We start from the raw sequence: 19,557 nt of genomic DNA, 5'->3' as shown, positions 1-19,557 counted from the left end.
CCCCCAGAGCCTGACCAGCCACTTGCACTGAGTGTATTCCTGAACTCATTCTCCAGCTCTGATTTTTCACGGAGAGGCTCGAGGATTTTCATGGCAATGTACTGTGAACACGTGCCCCTCCCAGGGATCACAACCCTCCAGCCTGACCAGTGCAAACTCTCACCCAGCAGTGTTTATCTTCTGGAAGATCAGCAGCTGCACAGCTCCTTTGCATCAGCAGCACCAAAACCCTCACCTGGAAATTTCAGACACAATTGGATTTTTTACATCTTTTGAAGGAATTCTTGAGCAGAAAGGCAAAGTCTTCCCAGACTGAATTTTCCTTACCACAACCTGAGATGATCAGGCTCAGCTCTGGCACAAACTGCTGTGAACCCTGCCCTGCTGACTGTTTTTCATCCTGTAGGATCCCAGCCTGTCCAGAGTACAGCCACAAGTGTCACCAGCCAGCCCTGGGGACCTGGGATCTCCCTCAGCTGGAGTGGAACTGTGTGGATCCTTTGTTTCTTCTTTCTTCAACATCTTAATGGTGAGTTTTATTTTAATTTTTTTTTGTTAGGGTTAGGATTAAATGTGTGAGATGGTATTTCTTGTTTGGATTTAGATGTCTACTAGTTCTTATTTATTTTAGAGTCCCACAAATTGTGAGTTTTATAGTATTTCACTCAAATAAACTAAAAATGGAGTTGTATCTCTTTCTTTAGAAGGTTTTTTAAGGATAAACTGTTTAATTAAGAAATTATACTTAAATTATTTTTACTTTTAACTTAATGACTAACTACCTGTCGCCTGCAATGTGAACTTTTTTATCCAATTACACAAAACCACCCAAACCCATGGAGAAGAAGGTGAAGAAGAAGGAGCAGCCCCTGCCCCAAACCTCCATCTTGCTTTGTGTATATTACTGTATTCTAAACCCTTAAACTCTGAGTTTCCCACCTGTGGTATCACACACTTCTGTTCAAACTGCACACCCACAATCCCAGTTCTGTCATTCCATTTTGGAAGCTTCTCCATGGCCTCAGGTCAGTGCAGAGTTCTCCTGGGGGTCAGAGCCTGCAGCACAGAAAGTCTGGAATTCTCAGCAGCCAGGGTTCCAACAGAACTCCTGCAGCGTTTTCATCTGGAATGTTCCTAAGCACTACCCTCAGGCATTTCCTCCTGGTTCTCCAGGCTCATGCTGCTCTCTCTAAAACACACTTGGCAGGGTTGGCAGAGCTTTGTCCCGGGTGCAGCCTCTCTTCTGCTTCAGGGAGGGTTAATTGAGGTTAATTCTCTTTCCTTGGGGGCAGAGGGAGAATTTATTCCCCTGTCATGAAGATTTTGCCATGAAATGTTATCCAAGTTACCCTTTGCTTTCCCTTTTCTAGACACGTGGGGCTATTTGTTGATGCTCACTGATAAAAAACCAAAACAAACCAAACCAAACCACGGAGAATAAAGAGGCCACGAGCAAGGAGCTGAGTTGGGGAGGGTTTGTTGTGAGCAGGATCTGTGGGATCTGAGTCCTGGGAATGCTGTGGGCTGGAGCCTGACTGCAGGAGCTCTGCAGAACTTCCAGGGCTGGATCACAGCTTGTTTTCCAGTTTTAAGATTTGTGTGGGGACCAGGACGTTCCATCTCCAGCACTGGGATTCATGGAATCCCCCCAGATCCATAGCCAGGCACAGGAGGAGGAGCTGCATCCCCCAGGACACCGCGATTCCCTCGGATGCCACATTCCTGGGCAGGGAGTGCCGCCTCATCTCCTGCCGGGATTGCATCCCTTCTCAAGGTGTTGCATCCCAAGAGAACCACGACCCTCCTGGGTGTTGCAGTGACCCCCATATCACATCCCCCAGGCACTGCTTTCTCCAGGGGCATCCCATCCCCTCTGCACCCCCCGGGTCACGAACCCAAAAATTTCATCCTTTTCCTCCCAGGGTATCTCACCCCCGCTGGATACCGCATCCCTGTATTTCATCCCTTTCCGGGGATTGCGTCCCCGGGACCGAATTCCGCTCGGGTACCGAATCCCCCCCGGCACTGCCACCCCCACTCGCCCCTCCCGGACACCGCATCCCCTCGCTGCTCCTGGCTGCCCACCCATCCCGACAGGGCGGCGCGTCCCTCCCGGTGGCCCGACTCGAAAGCGAAAGCGAAACCTCCCGGACCACACCGGGACGGCGACAGCGGCAGGGAAGCAGCACCACGGAACTCCCGCTGGAGGCCGATCTGCCCCCGGGCCGCTCCCATGGCACCGCGGCTGCTGCCGCTGCTCTGCGGGACCGCCGCTCTCCTGCTGCTCCGCGCCGCCGCCGACACCGGTAAGCGGGGCTGCCCCGGGCTCCCCGCCGGCTCCTCCGAGCCCTGCCCGGGGCGTCCACACCCTCCCGGGGATCTCTGCGCCTTCCCCGGGGTGCCCACACCCTTTCCGGGATCCCTACGCCTTCCCCGGGGTGCCCGCTCCGTCCCGAGTGTGCTCGCTCCGCTTCCCGGGATGCCCGCGGTACTCCCCGGGATCCCCGCTCCGCTCCCAGGTGAACCTGCTCGACTTCCGGAGGGAAACGCGCCACTCCCGGGCGTTCCCGAGCTCCCACGGAGGTGCCCACGCTCTCCCTGGTGCCATCGCTAAGGTGCTTGCTCCGGTCCCGAAGGTGCTCGCTCCGCTTTCCCGGGATGCCCGCGCTAATCCCCCGGTCGCCCGCGCCGCTCCCCGGGACTCCCGCTCTGCTTCCCGGAGAACTCACGCTACTGCCTGGAGTAGCCGAGCCCCCGCTTGGGGTGTTCACACTATCCCTGCCCGTGCCATCCCTAAGGTGTTTGCCCGCTCTGCTCCCCGGGATGCAAACTAGCCAGTGCCAATCCCCGGGATGCCCGCCACCCTTCCCAGGCTACCCACGCTGTTCCCCGGGGTGCCCAAACTCCCACTCGGGGTGGCCAGGCAGCTCCCGGGTGTGCCCACACTGTCCCTGGGGTGGTCGTACCGTCCCTAAGATGCTTTCTCTCCTTCCTTGGATGCTTGTTCTGCTCCCTGGGGTACCCAAGCCCCCACTCGAGGCTGCTCCCCAGGGTGTCCATGCCACACCTGGGGTGTCCATGCTGTTCCCTGCATTCCCAAACCTTTCCCTGGGTGCCTCCTGACCCACCCAGAGTGCCCAGGCTGCAGCCCCCTGTTCCCTGGGTGCTCACCTGGCTCCTGGCATTCCCACACCAGCTCCTCACAGTGTCCAGGGAGGCTGGGGGTGCTTTCTGGGATCTGTGTGATGGACCCATGGGAGCTGCATCACTGTGGGATTTCAGCCTGCCTGCACTCTGGCTTTTCCACGGCACTGGGAGTTGTCTGTGGCTGCTGAGCCTGGAATGTCACATCATTGTCCTGCCTCTCCAAAAGTCCAAAATCCTGGAATCACTTGATCATGATGGCTGAAAGACACCTTCAAGATCACTGAGTGTAACAATTAACCCAGCCCTGCCAAGGCCACCACTGACCTGTGTCCCCAATGCCACATCCACAGGGCTTTAAATCCCCCCAGGGTTGGGGACTTCACCTGTGCCCACACCAGCCCATTCCAATGCTTTCCAGCCCTTTCCAGGAAGGAATTTCCCCAAAATCCCCCCTGAGCTCCCCTGGCCCAGGCTGAGGCCGTTCCCTCTCCTCCTGTCCCTGTTCCCTGGAGCACAGCCCGACCCCCCCGGCTGTCCCCTCCTGGCAGGGACTTGTGCAGAGCCACAAGGTCCCCCCTGAGCCTCCTTTGCTCCAGGCTCAGCCCCTTCCCAGCTCCCTCAGCCCCTCCTGCTTCTCCAGACCCTTCCTCAGCTCTGTTGCTCCTGGAGCTTTGGGAAGAATCTCATCACAGCTTGGGCCTTGGAACTACGCCTTGGTTCATCCTCCCAGGAGCTGCTGGAAGCAGCAAGACCATTAGGAAATGTTTAATTTGCTGATAATGTGGCAGCTGTGAAGGATTCTGTGAAATAAAGCTGGAAGGGAATGCAGAGCTTTGGGTGCTCACTCTTCTCCAAGCTCCTGTGTGCTCCTGAAGCCCTAGAAAATGAATTTATCCCTATTTATAACAGGATGACGGGAATGGCCAGGAATATCAAAGTCTTGGGTGACAAAAATAAGCCAGAAGATCACCATTAACTGGGAAGACACGAGCCCTGAGCCTCAGGAACGAGCTAAAAATAGCCTTCCCAAATTCAGAGCTAAAAATAGCCCTCCCAAATTCAGAGCTAAAAATAGCCCTCCCAAATTCATTCCTCACTGACGAGGGATCCCAGACATCCCAACAACATTCCAGGCAGCACTGCTGCCACCAGGATTGTTGTTTGGGGCAAAAAACATGGGTTTAAGGGGTGTTGGAGGAAACAAATAATATATATATTTATTTTTTTTTAGTTCACATGATGGGGAATTTGGGATGTGCTGCTGCATCCCATGATGTTCCCACTGGGCATCCTGTCCTCTCCTGCTCAATTGGAAATATTTTTGAGTTAAAATGTGGAAGTTTTATTTATTTCCGTGATTTTCGGCATTTTTCTTGCATCCAGATTTGTGAAATTTCTCTTTTCTCCACTTTTTTTTTTGGCTCATGGCTTTTAAATTTTGAGCAGAAAATCCCAACATCTCTGGGCCTTTTCCTGATCATTTTTTAAGTAGAACAGCCAAGTTTTTCCAGGTGTGGATTCTCCAGTGTCCAGCTGTTGTTGTGCATCCTTGGGAAGCTGTATTTGGACATGGGATGACATCACATGGCAGCATCTCCATGCCTGGGATCATCCTGGCTGTGTTCCCTGTTCTGCTTCCCAACGTGTCAGGATGAGCTCATCCTCCACAAGTGGCATCGTTGGAGGCTGCTGGTGGGGAAAGACAAGAAAAAGCAAAGAAAACAAATCCATAGAAATGCAAAATCCTTGGATATCGGGCACATTTCAACCTGGATATTTAATCCCAGCAGGATGAAGGGAATCCAGATGGAAATAAGGCAGCTGGAGGTGTTTTCTTGGGATAGTCAGCTCCCAGCTCCGCAGCTCCTTTGGAAGGTTGGCCAAGCATGGGATGAGTCTTTGAGCAGCTGGGATGATCCATTCATGGGAAATTTCAACTCATTCCTGAGGGATTAAAGCCTAAATCCTGAATCTCCAGCTGATTCCTCCCCTTTTCCCCTGTGGGATGTGTTTTGTCTCATCAAACAAGCTGAAATCCATGGATGGTGCAAAACACTGGATGGTGATCCTGGAGAGTGGCGCTGCTGGGATCTTGTTTGAACAACTTGGGCATTTTTTGGAAGAGGAGATTCCAACCAAATGTAAAAAAAAAAAAACCCTCTTTGGAGGGATTGGGATGAGGAGAGCAGGTTTAAAAGCTGGAAGGCATAAGCACAGCTTGCAGATCCCTGTTTTTCCTGGATATTTCTGTGTTTAGGGCTGGATTTCCTGCTGTGCTCCCTTTGGAGGCACAGCTGGAATTGGCACCGGGAGGGTTTTTCCCTGACTGAAGGCAGTGCCAGGTCTGGTGAGCTGTGAAACATCTCCAGGCAGGCATTTCCTTGAATCCTGGTTCCAAGAGCTGCTGATTCCAGGAATTTCACCCATGTCTTGACAGCAGACCAAGAGCTGCTGTGCTCAGCACCTGGATGTCCCCACGTCACTCGTGTCCTCCGGCCACGCCAGCCGGGATCACACCCAGATCCACCTGGAGCAGATTCCCCTGGGATGTTCTGGGGATGCACCACAAATTAGGGCAGGAGTTTTTGAGGATGGAGATTTTTATCTCTGCATGTTTTGGTGCTGTGGGAGCATCTTGTGTTCCTGTCCCCACTGCTGCCGTGCCACTGACCCCTTCCCATCCTGCTGCCATTCCCACGGTTTCCAGTTCCCCATCCTGTTCCCATCCCCACAGTTTCCAGTTCCCCATCCTGCTCCCATTCCCACAGTTTCCAGTTCCTCATCCTGCTGCCATTCCCACGGTTTCCAGTTCCCCATCCTGCTCCCATTCCCACAGTTTCCAGTTCCTCATCCTGCTGCCATTCCCACAGTTTCCAGTTCCTCATTCTGCTCCCATCCCCTCTGTTTCTATCATGTTCCCATGCCCACTGTGCTTCCCAATCCCATTCCTACTGTTTCTATCCCCATTGTGCTCCTATTCCCATCCGGCTCCCATTCCCACTTTTTCTGTTTCCATCCTGTTCCCATCCCCATCCTGCTCCCATTCCCGCTGCCATCACACTCCTGTCCCTGGTGCCTGCTGTCCTTGTCACCAGCACGTTCCCATCCCTGCATGCTCCTGTCCTCACTGCCATGGCATTCCCATTCCCACTGTTCTTCCATCTCTGTTCCACAATGATCCCAGCCCAGCTGTGTGTTCCTCCTGGCTGGACACTGCTCCATCCCAGCTGGACATTGTTCCATCCATGCCAGGCACCAGTTCATCCATCCAGCCTGGCCATGCCTCATTCCATCCTATCCCTGCTTCCCATCCCAGATATCCATCACTCCTTCCTGTCCCTAATTCTCAGATATCCATCATTCCATCCTATCCCTCCTTCCCATCCCAGATATCCATCACTCCATCCTATCCCCTGCTTCCCATCCCAGATATCCACTGCTCCATCCTATCCATACTTTCCATTGCTCCATCCTGGCCATACTTCACATCCCAGCCCTGCATGGATCCACCTCATCTGTGCATCCCATCCCAGATATCCACCACTCCCTCCTGCTCATCCATCCCATCCCAGCCATCCATGGCTCCATCCCAGCTGCATTTAGTGTTATTCCCATTGTACATCTCTCCATCTCTCTGTGCTGGCTCCCACTGGGATAGGGGAGCTTCCAGCAGCCAGGATCATGGATAAGCCATTCCCACACCACCACAGGGATCCAGGTGCTGGAACAGTTTTGGAGCAACCAGGAAATTTTGCCCTTTGCACCAGAAAATATGGGAAATTTCATCACTCTGGTACAGAACCGAGCTCATGCTGAGGCTGAAGGGGAAGCAGGAGCTCCTCTGGGGAAAAGCAAAGCCACAACTCAAAATCCATCGTTGTCCCTCTGTCTGGAATACTTGGATTTCAGCTGCCATCTTCAAGAGGGGAAAAATTCCTGGGAAGTGGCTGGAGGACTCACCAGCAGCTGGAATTTTTCACGTCTAGCTGTGAAATGAGTGGAGAAGGATGGGGCAGTGACCACAGCTGGAATTCAGCAGCTGGAGGCAGCTGGGGCTGCTGGCCTGGGACAGTCACTGCAAGGGGATGGAATTCCGTAAAAATTCCTTGCTGGCTGGAGCTGCTATGAGTGACCACAAACAAGCCAGAAGTGGAGTTTTCCCTTTCCCCAGCCTCTGGAGGAGCTGCTAAAAGTGATCCCAAAAATGCTGGGAATATTCTCCCTTTCTCCATTCCCTGTGTCAGGCACGGTGTCCCTTTATTTTTGCAGGATGTATAAATCCCTATATCCACCCCTAGGCAGGATTTTATAGCATAGTGGAAAGGTTTGGGCTGGAAGGGAATTTAGGGATCACCTCATTCCATGTCCTACCACGGGCAGGGACACCTTCCACTATTCCATGCTGCTCCAAGCCGCGTCCAACCCAGCCTTGGACACTTCCAGGGATGAGGAGTGGGGAATTCCCCAGCACAGCCAGAGCTTGTCTGATCTCCCTGTTGTGATTCCATGTTTTTTTCCCCATCCCATTCCCATTCCAGCTCACTGCAGCCGCCCCAAAGCCGTGGCCAACGCTCACATCGACGCCGGGAATCGCACGGAGCTGAATTCCCGCCTGCGCTACTCCTGCAACCCCGGCTACAAACGGAAAGCTGGAACCTCCAGCCTCATCCAGTGCATCCTCTGGAACGGCTCCGAGCCCCGCTGGACCGACCCCACGCTCCAGTGCATCCGTGAGTCCTCACTGGGAATCTGGGAGCTGGGACACCTCGGGAGCAGGAGGATGGGAAGAAACGCGAGCGCCACCCAAGCTGTGTTTCTTCCAGAAGAATCAGAAATGGGGGAAGTACAGAGAGGAATTTAAACCGTGGAATTCCTAACGGACCAAGGGTGATGTCCATGGGTTGGGAAAACAAAAGTTTAGGGCCTCGCATCCCACAGTGCTCCCAGACCTGGGGGAAGAATTTATTGTTGAGGATGGAACGCCAGGAACGCGGAATTTATAAACCACAAAGAGATTTTGCATAAACCAGAGGTGCCCAATCTGGGAAAACATCATTAAAAGGCTGAAAATACGGATTAATTAGGATAATTAAAAAGGGACAAATTATTAATCAATAGAAGATAGAATGGTAATTAATAGCTTGGAGCCAGTGAGCATTAATTCCTTGTTTTGCTAAAATATAAAAATCGTTAAAATTTGACAACGAACATCCATTTTTTGGAATTGGCGGAATTTCCCCCAGACCTCAATGTTGGATAAAATAATTTTGACTCTCTAACTTACCAAACCACTTGGAGAGTTCATTTCCCAGCTGATGGTGTCTTCCTGTTGTGTTTTCCCAAAGGAGATCCGGCTCTTTCCTGGGAAACCCACGGCCTGGAGAGCACGACCCAGAGGGGTGAGGAACAGGATTGGGATTGGGTTTGGGGCAAAGCCACAGCTCCAAGGGTGTGGAAACCACAACATTCCCGTGCTGGGATCAGATTCACCCCACGGGGTGAAATCCCAGTGTTCCGTGGCTGCTGGATGAGGGCACGGAAATAACGGCGCCGCCTTTTGATTTTGGGAATTTGAGGGTTTCCCACTGTTTTCCCAGCAGGTACCACTGGTGCCAGCCCGAATTCCAGCCCTTCTCCAGCTTCCAGTCAGTCACCTGTGCCACCAGCACCTGATGGGCTGTCACCAGATGGATCCAGGCCACCGGAAACGATTCCAACACTGGACACATCCATGCTGGGAGAGGGGACAACCCCGCCGCCCATCCCGCCCACGGATTATGCCGCAGGTCGGGCTGATTCCCAAGGGAATACGAACCTCCCCTGGGACTTGTTTCATCCACAAAGGCTCTTTTGCTTTTCCAATGGAACTTTTCCTTCTCTCCAACCTCCTTTCTTGTGAGGCTCCTCCCAGCATTTCCTACCTTTGCAGCTCAAAATTTCCTCTTCTCTCCTCTTTTCCAGTTTCCATCCAGTCCGTGGCCTCTTCTGTTGGTAAGCTGGGGGGAAAAAAAAACAACTTCTTTGGGAAACGGGCTTATTTCAATTTTTTTAAGCTTAAAATCCCTTTGGGGGCTGTGGGAGCTTTATTCCATGGCCAACGGGAATGCCACTGAGGGGGTGAAGGATTCAGCACCTAAATTTCTTCCTGGAAAGAAGAATTCCCAATTCCCTCCCTCTGTGGGTGGGGAGGGATCTTATGATAGTGCCTGGAGTGGTTTTGGCTCCTTATTTTCCAGGAGCCATTTTGGCTCCTTAAAATCCAAATTCCCAATTCCCTCCCTCTGTGGGTGGGGAGGGATCTTATGATAGTGCCTGGAGTGGTTTTGGCTCCTCATGGAGCTGTTTTGGTGGAATTCATCAGCCATGGGTGGGGAGATGCTCCTCACACCGAGTGTCCATCCCACAGGACTCCTGGTGCTGCTGGCCATCGGAATTGTGGCCATCTGCTGCTGGAGGAGGAGGAGGAGGAGGAAGTAAGTGCCAAACCCCAGGAATGAGTTTTCCAAGGCTTCTGTTCTTTCCAAAGAAAAGCCTTGGAATGCCACTGATGCTCCTCTTCCCCAACTTTTCCTTCTCTCCAACCTCCTTTCTTGTGAGGCTCCTCCCAGCATTTCCTACCTTTGCAGCTCAAAATTTCCTCTTCTCTCCTCTTTTCCAGTTTCCATCCAGTCCGTGGCCTCTTCTGTTGGTAAGCTGGGGGGAAAAAAAAACAACTTATTTGGGAAACGGGCTTATTTCAATTTTTTTAAGCTTAAAATCCCTTTGGGGGCTGTGGGAGCTTTATTCCATGGCCAACGGGAATGCCACTGAGGGGGGGAAGGATTCAGCACCTAAATTTCTTCCTGGAAAGAAGAATTCCCAATTCCCTCCCTCTGTGGGTGGGGAGGGATCTTATGATAGTGCCTGGAGTGGTTTTGGCTCCTTATTTTCCAGGAGCCATTTTGGCTCCTTAAAATCCAGGAGCTGTTTTGGTGGAATTCATCAGCCATGGGTGGGGAGATGCTCCTCACGCCGACTGTCCATCCCACAGGACTCCTGGTGCTGCTGGCCATCGGAATTGTGGCCGTCTGCTGCTGGAGGAGGAGGAGGAAGTAAGTGCCAAACCCCAGGAATGAGTTTTCCAAAGCTTCTGTGCTTTCCAAAGAAAAGCCTTGGAATGCCTTTTGATGCTCCTCTTCCCCCCACAGATTCACCAGGCAGGGCTACACGGTGACAGACATTCCCATGGAAGGAATTCCCTCTGGGAATGAAGAGGTGGCACCTCCTGTCATTGTCCCCACGGGCTGAGCACCCACCCTGGGGACACTGGGCGCACCCACCATCCCGAGGGATGCCGGAGGATGGAATTCTGGATGCTTCCCTGAGGGGTGGCACAGCACACGGAGCAGCCGGGGATGCGTGGCTGCTCTTCCTGGCCTGAACATGGATGATTCCCATGGATCATCCCAAAGGTGGGTGGGTGTCCTGCACTGGGAGCTGGGATTTGGAGGAATTGGCCCTGGGGATGCTGGTGGTGGGTAGGGAGAGGGTTGGGATGTTGGGATGGGGTTTGGGATGAAGCTGAGCTGCCCTGCCCCAGGTAATTCCCATTCCCTGTCCAGGAGCATGGATAGAGTTGGAGTAGCTGGATGTCCCATCCCTTTCTCAGCTTTGTCCCCATATTCCAGAAAATGGATGGAGGGGGACCCAACCAAGCATCCCCCTGAACATCCTCACCCCTTTCCTGCCTTTGTATGGAGGGACCCAGCCAAGCATTTCCCCAAACATCCTCATCCCTTTGCCAGCTTTGTCCACAAATCCCAGGAATTAGACTGAAGGAGAACCAGCCAAGCATTTCCCCACACCCTCATCAACTTCCTGCCTTTGCCCCAAATCCCAGAAAATGGATGGGGAGGGATCCATCCAAGCATCTCCCAAGCATCCTCATCCCTTTCCCAGCTTTGTCCACAAATTGCCCCAAATCCCAGAAATAAGATGGAGAGCACCCAGCCAGGCATCTCCCCACACATCCTCATCCTTTTCCCAGCTTTGTCCCCAAATCCCAGGAATTAGAGAGAACCAGCCAAGCATTTCCCCACATCCTCATCCCTTTCCTGCTCTCTTCCAGCCACTGAGCCAGAGCCAAAGGTGTTGGGACCATCCCACCCCCACACACAGCTCAGGGATCCTTTGGAAGCACTTCCAGCACCGATCCCAGCTCTGGATCCTGATCCCCACTGGCTCCCAGGAAATCCAAGCTGGAGCAGTCTCTCTACAGACACCATAAAGGATCAAATAACACAATTTAGGGAATATTTTCCTTTGTGTGTTTTCCCTTTATCCATCAGCAGGTTTTAGCCACTTGTTTCCTTATCCAGGTTTTATCCACTTGTTTCCTTACACTCTGGAAAAGGCAGCTCTTTATTTTTATGTATAAATAAATATATTTTATATAAAAAACAACAGAGCAGTGGGTTCTTAACTGGATGGGAAGGACTGGATTGGGATGAATCCATCCCCACAGCACGAAGGAGATTCCCATCAGACACCACAGAAATAAGGGGTTCATTCCCATCCTCCAGAGCTGCCAGTTCTCAAAAGCTTGGGAGGCTGCAGGGATCCAAAAGCTGAAATTCCATGGCTTTTCCTGGCTGCTCTTGTCCTGTTTGTGCCTCTGATCCAGGGATGTGTGACAGGCACAGCACTGGGCACATCCCTGCTGGGATGCTCGGGAGGCAGGAGAGGCTGGGAGGGAGCAGCAGGTGCCTGATTCCCAGGATTCCCAGGCTGGGAATGCATTCCTGGAGTCAGCTTTGAAAGTGAAAGGAGAGGGAGGGAAGCAGCTCCATGAATGGAAAAAATGGATGTCTGAGATTCCTGCAGCAGGCACAGCCCACAGCTCCAGGCTGTGTCCAAGGGCAGATTCCTTAAACCACTTTCAGTTTTGATTTCCCATGGCACAGGCTCTGGAATTGCAGCACAGGGCACGGAGAACGTGATCCACCTGAGCATTCCTGGGAAATAAAAAGTATTTAAGGGCAGGGAAGAGACACAAAGGAAGTGTTAAGGCTTTTTTTGGCTACATATTTAATTTTAGGATTGGAAATCCTTCTCCAGTTTGTCCCTGAGTTTGGCTGGAACCAAACCAAAGGAATTTTTCTGCTGCTGCCTTGTTTCTTTCTTCCTGGTTGGCTGCAGGGAGAGGGGAAAGAATTCAGGGAAACCCCTCAGCTGCAAAGATGGAAAAAGAATTCACTGGGAGAGATTTATTATTTCCTCCCACAGCTGGACAGGAACAATTCATTTTAAAGAAATTAATTTTCTTTGGATACTTTCCAGCGTTGTGTTTCCTCTTCTTCCAGTGGGTCAGAGGGATTTCCAGGAATGATGAGATGTTCAGGAAATTTGGATACTGGTGACAGGGGGAAGACAGTTCCAAAATGAACCCTACTCTGTCTGATCCACTCCTAAAGTGCAGATTCCTCTGGATATTCCATTCCCAGCTCCTGGAGGATGAGGCAGGGCTGGAGGAAAGGCATCACATTGTCCCCAGGGAGCCTGGAAGTTCCTGTGGAGCTGGGAACATCCTGCTCCAACATCCACCTGGAATTTGGAGCTGGGCTGAAATCCTGCTCCAACATCCACCTGATTTTCGAGCTGGGATGTGCCAAGAGGATTTGTCCCACATCCAGTATAGCTCTGGGAAGCTGGAGGGCTTTGTTAGAGCTGGATGGGCTCCTACTGGATTGTTGAGAAAGAGGTGAGAGGAGTCAGGGAGCCAAAGAACAGCCAGGTGCAAGCCTGGCAAAGGAATCCCCCTGGATCCTGGCTGCCGTCGCTCTGTGGGAGGAAAAGAGGAGATTTCAGGGAGGAGGAAGCTGCAGGAACACAACCTCAGCTTCCCAGCTCTGCCACAGTCCAGGGAAGGGAACCATGATGTGCCCAAAGCAAGGAAATCCCACAAAGAATCATGGAATGGTTGGAAAAGATCTTTAAGGACATCAAGTCCAACTACTCCAAGGTGAACTGATGACCTGTGAAGGCTGACCCAGGATAGAGGCTGGGCAGAGTTCCAGAATAAAGCAGGGATGGATTGAAAGGATCTCCTCCATGGATGCACCTCGGGCAGCACAAGAGCCCAGCCAGGGCTGCCCCCAAGATGAACCCAAATGGCCCCAAAATGCACGAGCGCTCCCGGGGTCTCTCCCTGGGATCAGCTCTGCTCCATGTGCACATTGCAGTTCAGTGTCCAATTCCAGCTCAGCCCCTGCACTCCCATCCTGCTTGTTTTTCTCTCTGCAGCCCACGGGCTTTGTGCTCCTGGGCTGAGATTTGGATCATTTGTCCTTGGTGCCCAGCTGGAGCAGGAATTGTTTTGTCTCCCTGCTCTGTGCACAGAGCTCACCATCCCATAATATGAAGCCCAGACCCCACACTAAAGCAGCACAGAATGTGAAAATAGAAAAGCCAAACCCTGAGGGATCAGGGAGAGCACCCAGAGCTCACCCCAGGGATCCTGAGGCATGACAGCTCTGTCCCCAAGTGCCACATCCCCGGGCTCTGAAATGCCCCAGGAACGGGAATTGCAGCCCTGCCTGGGGCAGCCCATTCCCACGCCTGGAAACCCTTTCCATGAGGGAATTGTCCCCAGTGTCCCCCTAGAGCTGCCCTGGCCCAGCCTGGGGCTGTTCCCTCCTGTCCTGTCCCTTGTCCTGGCCATGGAGCTGCAGAGCCTGAGCTCGTGTTCCTGCAGGCTTGGCCTGCAGCAGCCTCTGGACAAGGATCCAGCTGGGAGCAAAGGCAGACCTGGCCCCAGAATGGGATTGGCACCGGGGCCAGGGGTGCTGTGCCACTCCCAGCTGGGTGTTCCATGGACTGCAGGAGTCACACGTGGGATCTGACACTGCAAAACCCACACCTGGATCCACCTCAGGTCTCAGATGGGATGTTTGGGATGGAGTGGATTTGTGGGAAGTACAACACGACCTGGAATTACCCTTGGAGTTCACCCCTGGTTGTGAGCACGAGGAAATGGACGGGGAGCTGAGATCCCTGCTCAGAACAGGGACTGGAATGGCTCAGGAAGGCTCCCAAATCCCAAATTCCAGGGAAGGGACATACATGAGTCAACGGGAGCTTCTTCACCACCAGCCCAGAGGTGACTTCCAGGGATTTTGTACATCCTGACACACAACAAGCAACAGGAGCTCCATCCTTGTCCTTCCCAGCCTCACTCAGCAGCTCCACCCGGAGGAAACGCTCCTAGGAAACAGGGAGAAAAGGGAATTTCACCCTTCAGAGGGAGCTGAGGGAAGGTGAACGTTGCTCCATAATTTTTTTAGCCCCTAAGGAAGAGACTTGGAACATGATGGGATTTAAAGAAGGAACAAACCCCCAAATTCCTGGTGATGAAAAAGCTCCAGAAGCCAACATTGGAAAGGAGGGAAAGGAAGGAAAGCAAGGAAAGGAAGGAAAGCAAGGAAAGCAAGGAAAGCAAGGAAAGCAAGGAAAGCAAGGAAAGCAAGGAAAGCAAGGAAAGCAAGGAAAGCAAGGAAAGCAAGGAAAGCAAGGAAAGGAAGGAAAGGAAGGAAAGCAAGGAAAGCAAGGAAAGGAAGGAAAGGAAGGAAAGCAAGGAAAGCAAGGAAAGCAAGGAAAGCAAGGAAAATCCTTTGGTGCCTTGACTCACCCCACAGCAGGATTCCCCTGCCCTGGGAAGGTTTCACTTACTCCAGCCAGAGATAAAAGGTTTTCCAGGGATTTGGACATCAGCAGGCACTTCTTGGCTCTGGTCACGGCCACGTAGAGCAGGTTCCACTCATCCTGAGGGGTCCTGGCTAGGAGGGAGGAGAGACAATCCACAGGGCTTTGAAATTCCTCCAGGAATGGGGACTCCACCCCTGCCCTGGACAGTTCCAGTGCCTGACCACCTTTTCCATGGAGAAATGTTCCCTAAAATCTAATCCAAACCTCCCCTGGCTCAGCTGGAGGCCAAAAACAGGATCAAAAATGGGACCAGCTGCTCCAGAGCGTGGAATTCCCAGCTGGAATCAGCCCTGGGCACCCCTGAGCCTGGCTCAGCCTCCCTCAGCCCTGGGTGGGATGAGCCTTCCACACCAACCCACTGGGAATGGTTTATCCAGCTCCCTGCCTTCCTGGGATGGGATTGCTGGAGCCAGGCAATCACTGGGGTTGGGAAAACTTTCTGGAATTCCTGCTTCTCCAGACCCTTCCCAGCTCCATTCCCACTCTCCAGCCCCTCACCACACTTTTGTTCCCCATTTTTAGGGGTCCCCAGGGAGCTGTTCCCTCACCAAGAGCAATGTTCATCCTCCTCAGGAAGTCCCCACTGACAGAAGGGATTTGCACAAAATCATCCGCGACGCAAACGGTGTCGAATTCCAGGCCCTTGGCTTGGTGCACGGTCCCGATGAGAAAATCTGGGAAAAACAAGGAAAAAGGCTCAGTCTTGGCAGCAATAATGGTATTTTTTGTTTCATTTCATTCTGCATCCATTCCCCTTCTCCCAAAGCTCCTCTGTGAGGAATCAGGATGGATGAAGGGAATTTGTACCAAGGGAAATTCCTGGTTGGTATCCTGAGCTCCAGCCACATTCCCAAACAGGAATGCTCAGTATTTCAGGAATTTTCTCTACAGAGATTCCAACAGGAATCCCAAATGGGAAGGGATTCCAAATTCCACTAACCCAAAATCCAGCCTTGGACACTGCAGGGATGCAGGGGCAGCCCCAGCTGCTCTGGCAATTCCAGCCCAGCCAGGAATTCCTCATGGCCAAGATCCCATCCATGGCTGCCCTCTGGCACTGGGAGCCATTCCCTGTGTCCTGTCCATCCCTTGTCCCCAGTCCCTCTGCAGCTCTCCTGGAGCCCCTGCAGGCCCTGGAATGTGCTGGAAGCTCTCCCTGGATCCTTCTCCAGGAGAACACTCCCAGCTCTCCAACCTGCCTCCAGAGCAGAACCATTCCCTCCCCAAAACCTCCCATTCCACCTCCATTCTCCCTAAAAAAAAAAAACCCACCCAACCCCACCTGAGCCTTTTCCCAGGATGGAAACCAACCCCAACTTTCTCCTGGGACGTGCAATCACCTGCCAGGGACTCCTGGGACACGTGGCTGCCCTTGATCCTGGTCACCAGCCCCGGGATCCTCTCCCTGTATTTCTCCACGATGGAAATCTTCACCTCCAGGTCCCTGTCGTCCACGCGCGCCGCGAATTCCTTCAGGCCCGGCAAGCCCTCGGACTCCTCCCACCTTCTGATGAAGGAATCCTCGATCACGAGCTTTGCTGCCAGGGAGGATGCATTTATTTCACGTATTTTCATTTTTATTCCAGGTTTCATTAAGATTTTTTTCCATCCTGGGTTGATTTCCCTCGTTTTCCAGCTGCTGAAGGAATTTTGCCCGGTAAAAAATTGGGAATTGTATTGGTGTAATTGAATATTTGTGGGAAATTGGGGAATTTTTTTTTGTTGGCTCCATAAAAATCTCATCTGTTGCTCCTGTATTTGAAAGGGATAATTTTTTATCCTGAATTTTTTCCTGAATTTTACTCCATATTTGAAAGGAATCATGAATTTTATCCTGATTTTTTTTTTCTGAATTTTATCCGTATTTTAAAGGAAATCCTGATTTTTATCCTGAATTTTAATTCATATTTTAAAAGAAACCCTGAATTTGATTCCATATTTTAAAGGAAATCCTGCATTTTATCCTGAATTTTCAATGTTTTGAAGAAAAGCCTGAATTTTATATTGAATTTTAATTTCACACTTTAAAGGAAAATCCTGAATTTTATCCCATATTTTAAAGGAAATCCTTAATTTTTAACCAGAATTTTATCCTGAATTTAAAGGACATCCCAAATTTTATCCTGAATTTTATTCCATGTTTTAAAGGAAATCCTGATTTTTATTCCATACTATAAAGGAAAGCCTGATTTTTATCCTGAATTTGATTCCATATTTTAAAGGAAATCCTGCATTTTATCCTGAATTTTATTCCATATTTTAAAGGAAATCCTGAATTTTATCCTGAATTTTATCCTGAATTTGATTCCATATTTTAAAGGAAATCCTGAATTTTATCCTGAATTTAAAGGAAATCCTGAATTTTATCCTGAATTTTATTCCACACTTTAAAGGAAATCCTGAATTTTATCCTGAATTTTATTCTGTTTTTGAAAGGAAATCCTGATTTTTTCCCCCTGAATTTTCTTCCATATATTAAAAGAAATCCTGAATTTTATTCCATATTTTAAATGAAATTTAAAAAATTGAGCTTTACACCCAAACCAACCCAGGAAACACTGACAATAAATTAAAAACAAATTGAAAATTTGAAAAATTTTGGGAAAAATATCCCAAATTCTGGGTTTACTTACACTGAAAAAAAGGAATCACTGTGGAAAGCTGGGAAAAGATGCCTGACAAAATTCCCCAAATTTTGGGATTTCTGAAATTAAGCAGCCAAAATAGCCCAGCCCATGATAAAACCATTAAAAAATGAGATTTCTACCAAAATATTAATTAGGAAATAAAAAATTAACCAGGGGTTAAATATAAAATTATAATAAGTAATTATGCAATAATACATATATATTATATATTATGTATTTATTATGTATTTATTATATTATTATTATTGTATTATATCATTAAAAGGGTTTTGATTTCCAGCAAAACCTAAAAAAATCCTAGAAAAAAGAAGGACAAGGGAATACTCACAGTTTTTCCTGACATCTGCAGGCAGGCTGAGCTTCCAAATGTCATAAATTCTGCTCAGGCCAAATCTCTCCAATCCCTAAAAGGAAGAAAAATGTATTTATAAAATACAGAAATAAAATTTATTTATAAAATAAGTTTTATTTAGGTATATTTTTAGATGTATTTATTTTTGGTTTTTTTATTATTTTATATATATGTGTTTTGTTTATGTATTTATTTTATTTACCAAATACAATTTATTAATAAAATACATGAAATATTTTAAAATAAAATAACAAAATAACATAACACAAAATTACATAAAGTAAACTAACAAAAAACCAAATAAAAATAATAAATTTCTTGTATTTATAAATTCAATTTATTCCAAACTGCAGAAGATTTTCAATCCTGAGCACTTCAACCCCTCCCCAAATTGGAATTTGGGTGGAAAAAAGATGGAATATTTGAAATATCAACCTAAAATTCCCAAGGATCAAGTTCCAAACCTGTTAAAATTCCCAAAATCAGGCTGCAAACCTCTCCAAATTCCACTAACTTTGTTGTTTTCCTGTCCCACCCCTGATAAAAATGGGACAAATTATCCTAAAAATGGGATGAGGCCTGCAAGGCTTGGAGAGCTCTAAAAAACAAAATTAAAAAAAAAATCCTGCTTTTTCATGAAAATTCCTGCTTTTTCCTGGAATATTCATAAAAAACCTTGGCATTCTTTATTCCAGCTGTCCATCCCTCTTTCCCTGCCTCATCCCTGATAAAAATGGGCCAAATTATCCCAAAAAATGGATTGAGGCCTGCACAAAAAGGCCTCAAAATGGGACGAGGCCTGCAAAGGTTGGAGAGGAAGGGCTCTAAATAACACCCCTGGCCACAAAATTTCCTGCTTTTTCCTGGAATACTCATTAAAAACCTTGGAATAACTTGTCCCAGCTGTACATCCCTTTTGTCCTGCCTCATTCCTGATAAAAATTGGACAAATTATCCCAAAAATGGGATGAGGCCTGCAAGGCTTGGAGAATAACAGCTCTAAATAACATCACTGGCCAGAAAAAATTCCTGCTTGTTTTTCTAAAAATTCCTGCTTTTTCCTGGAATATTTATTGAAATCCTTGGAATAACTTGTTCCTGCTGACCATTCCTCTTTCCCTGCCCCATTCCTCACAAAAATGGGCCAAATTATCCCAAAAATGGGATGAGGCCTGCAAGGCTTGGAGAATAACAGCTCTAAATAACATCACTGGCCAGAAAAAATTCCTGCTTGTTTTTCTAAAAATTCCTGCTTTTTCCTGGAATATTTATTGAAATCCTTGGAATAACTTGTTCCTGCTGACCATCCCTCTTTCCCTGCCTAACGCCTGATAAAAATTATCCCAAAAAATGGATTGAGGCCTGCACAAAAAAGCCTCAAAATGGGACGAGGCCTGCGAGGGTTGGAGAGTAATGGCATCCCTGGGCACAAAAAATTCCTGTTTTTTCCTGGAATATTCCTTGAAATCCTTGGGATTGGACTGGGTGCAATGCCCCTCACCCCAATGACGTGGATTTTGGCCGGGGGGTCTCTCCCAGAGAATTCCACGGCGTCCTCAAACACGTTCCAGTTGCTCCGGGACAGCAGCGCCACCTTCCCCTGCCGGCCTCCCCGCACGTCCCCTGGGGGAGGGATTCCCGGTCACCCGCGGCCATTCCCAGCTGGAA

At 49.6% G+C, this 19,557-nt stretch overlaps 1 protein-coding gene across 1 annotated transcript; it reads left to right on the top strand.

Annotated features, from left to right (window-relative positions):
* Positions 1-346: 346 nt before the first annotated feature.
* IL15RA (interleukin 15 receptor subunit alpha) lies at positions 347-9,312 on the top strand. Its single transcript, XM_041470174.1, has 6 exons — positions 347-529; positions 1,923-2,306; positions 7,686-7,877; positions 8,493-8,546; positions 8,745-8,933; positions 9,109-9,312. The coding sequence occupies exons 2-6, from the start codon at positions 2,234-2,236 to the stop codon at positions 9,258-9,260; spliced, it is 660 nt and encodes a 219-aa protein (XP_041326108.1). The 5' UTR covers positions 347-529; positions 1,923-2,233; the 3' UTR covers positions 9,261-9,312.
* Positions 9,313-19,557: the final 10,245 nt, after the last annotated feature.

The sequence above is a fragment of the Pyrgilauda ruficollis genome, unplaced genomic scaffold (genome assembly GCF_017590135.1).
Source record: "Pyrgilauda ruficollis isolate IOZ18807 unplaced genomic scaffold, ASM1759013v1 scaffold241, whole genome shotgun sequence".
NCBI classification, from domain to species: domain Eukaryota; kingdom Metazoa; phylum Chordata; class Aves; order Passeriformes; family Passeridae; genus Pyrgilauda; species Pyrgilauda ruficollis.
The sequence above is the reverse complement of the archived record's forward strand: the minus strand, read 5'-3'. Positions and strand labels throughout refer to the sequence as shown.

Excerpts from the sequence above, each read along its gene's own strand:
- IL15RA (XM_041470174.1), top strand. The coding sequence starts at position 2,234 with ATGGCACCGCGGCTGCTGCCGCTGCTCTGCGGGACCGCCGCTCTCCTG. Across the intron at positions 2,307-7,685 it reads CCGCGCCGCCGCCGACACCG|CTCACTGCAGCCGCCCCAAA; the intron begins GTAAGCGGGGCT and ends TTCCCATTCCAG. Across the intron at positions 7,878-8,492 it reads CCCCACGCTCCAGTGCATCC|GAGATCCGGCTCTTTCCTGG; the intron begins GTGAGTCCTCAC and ends GTTTTCCCAAAG.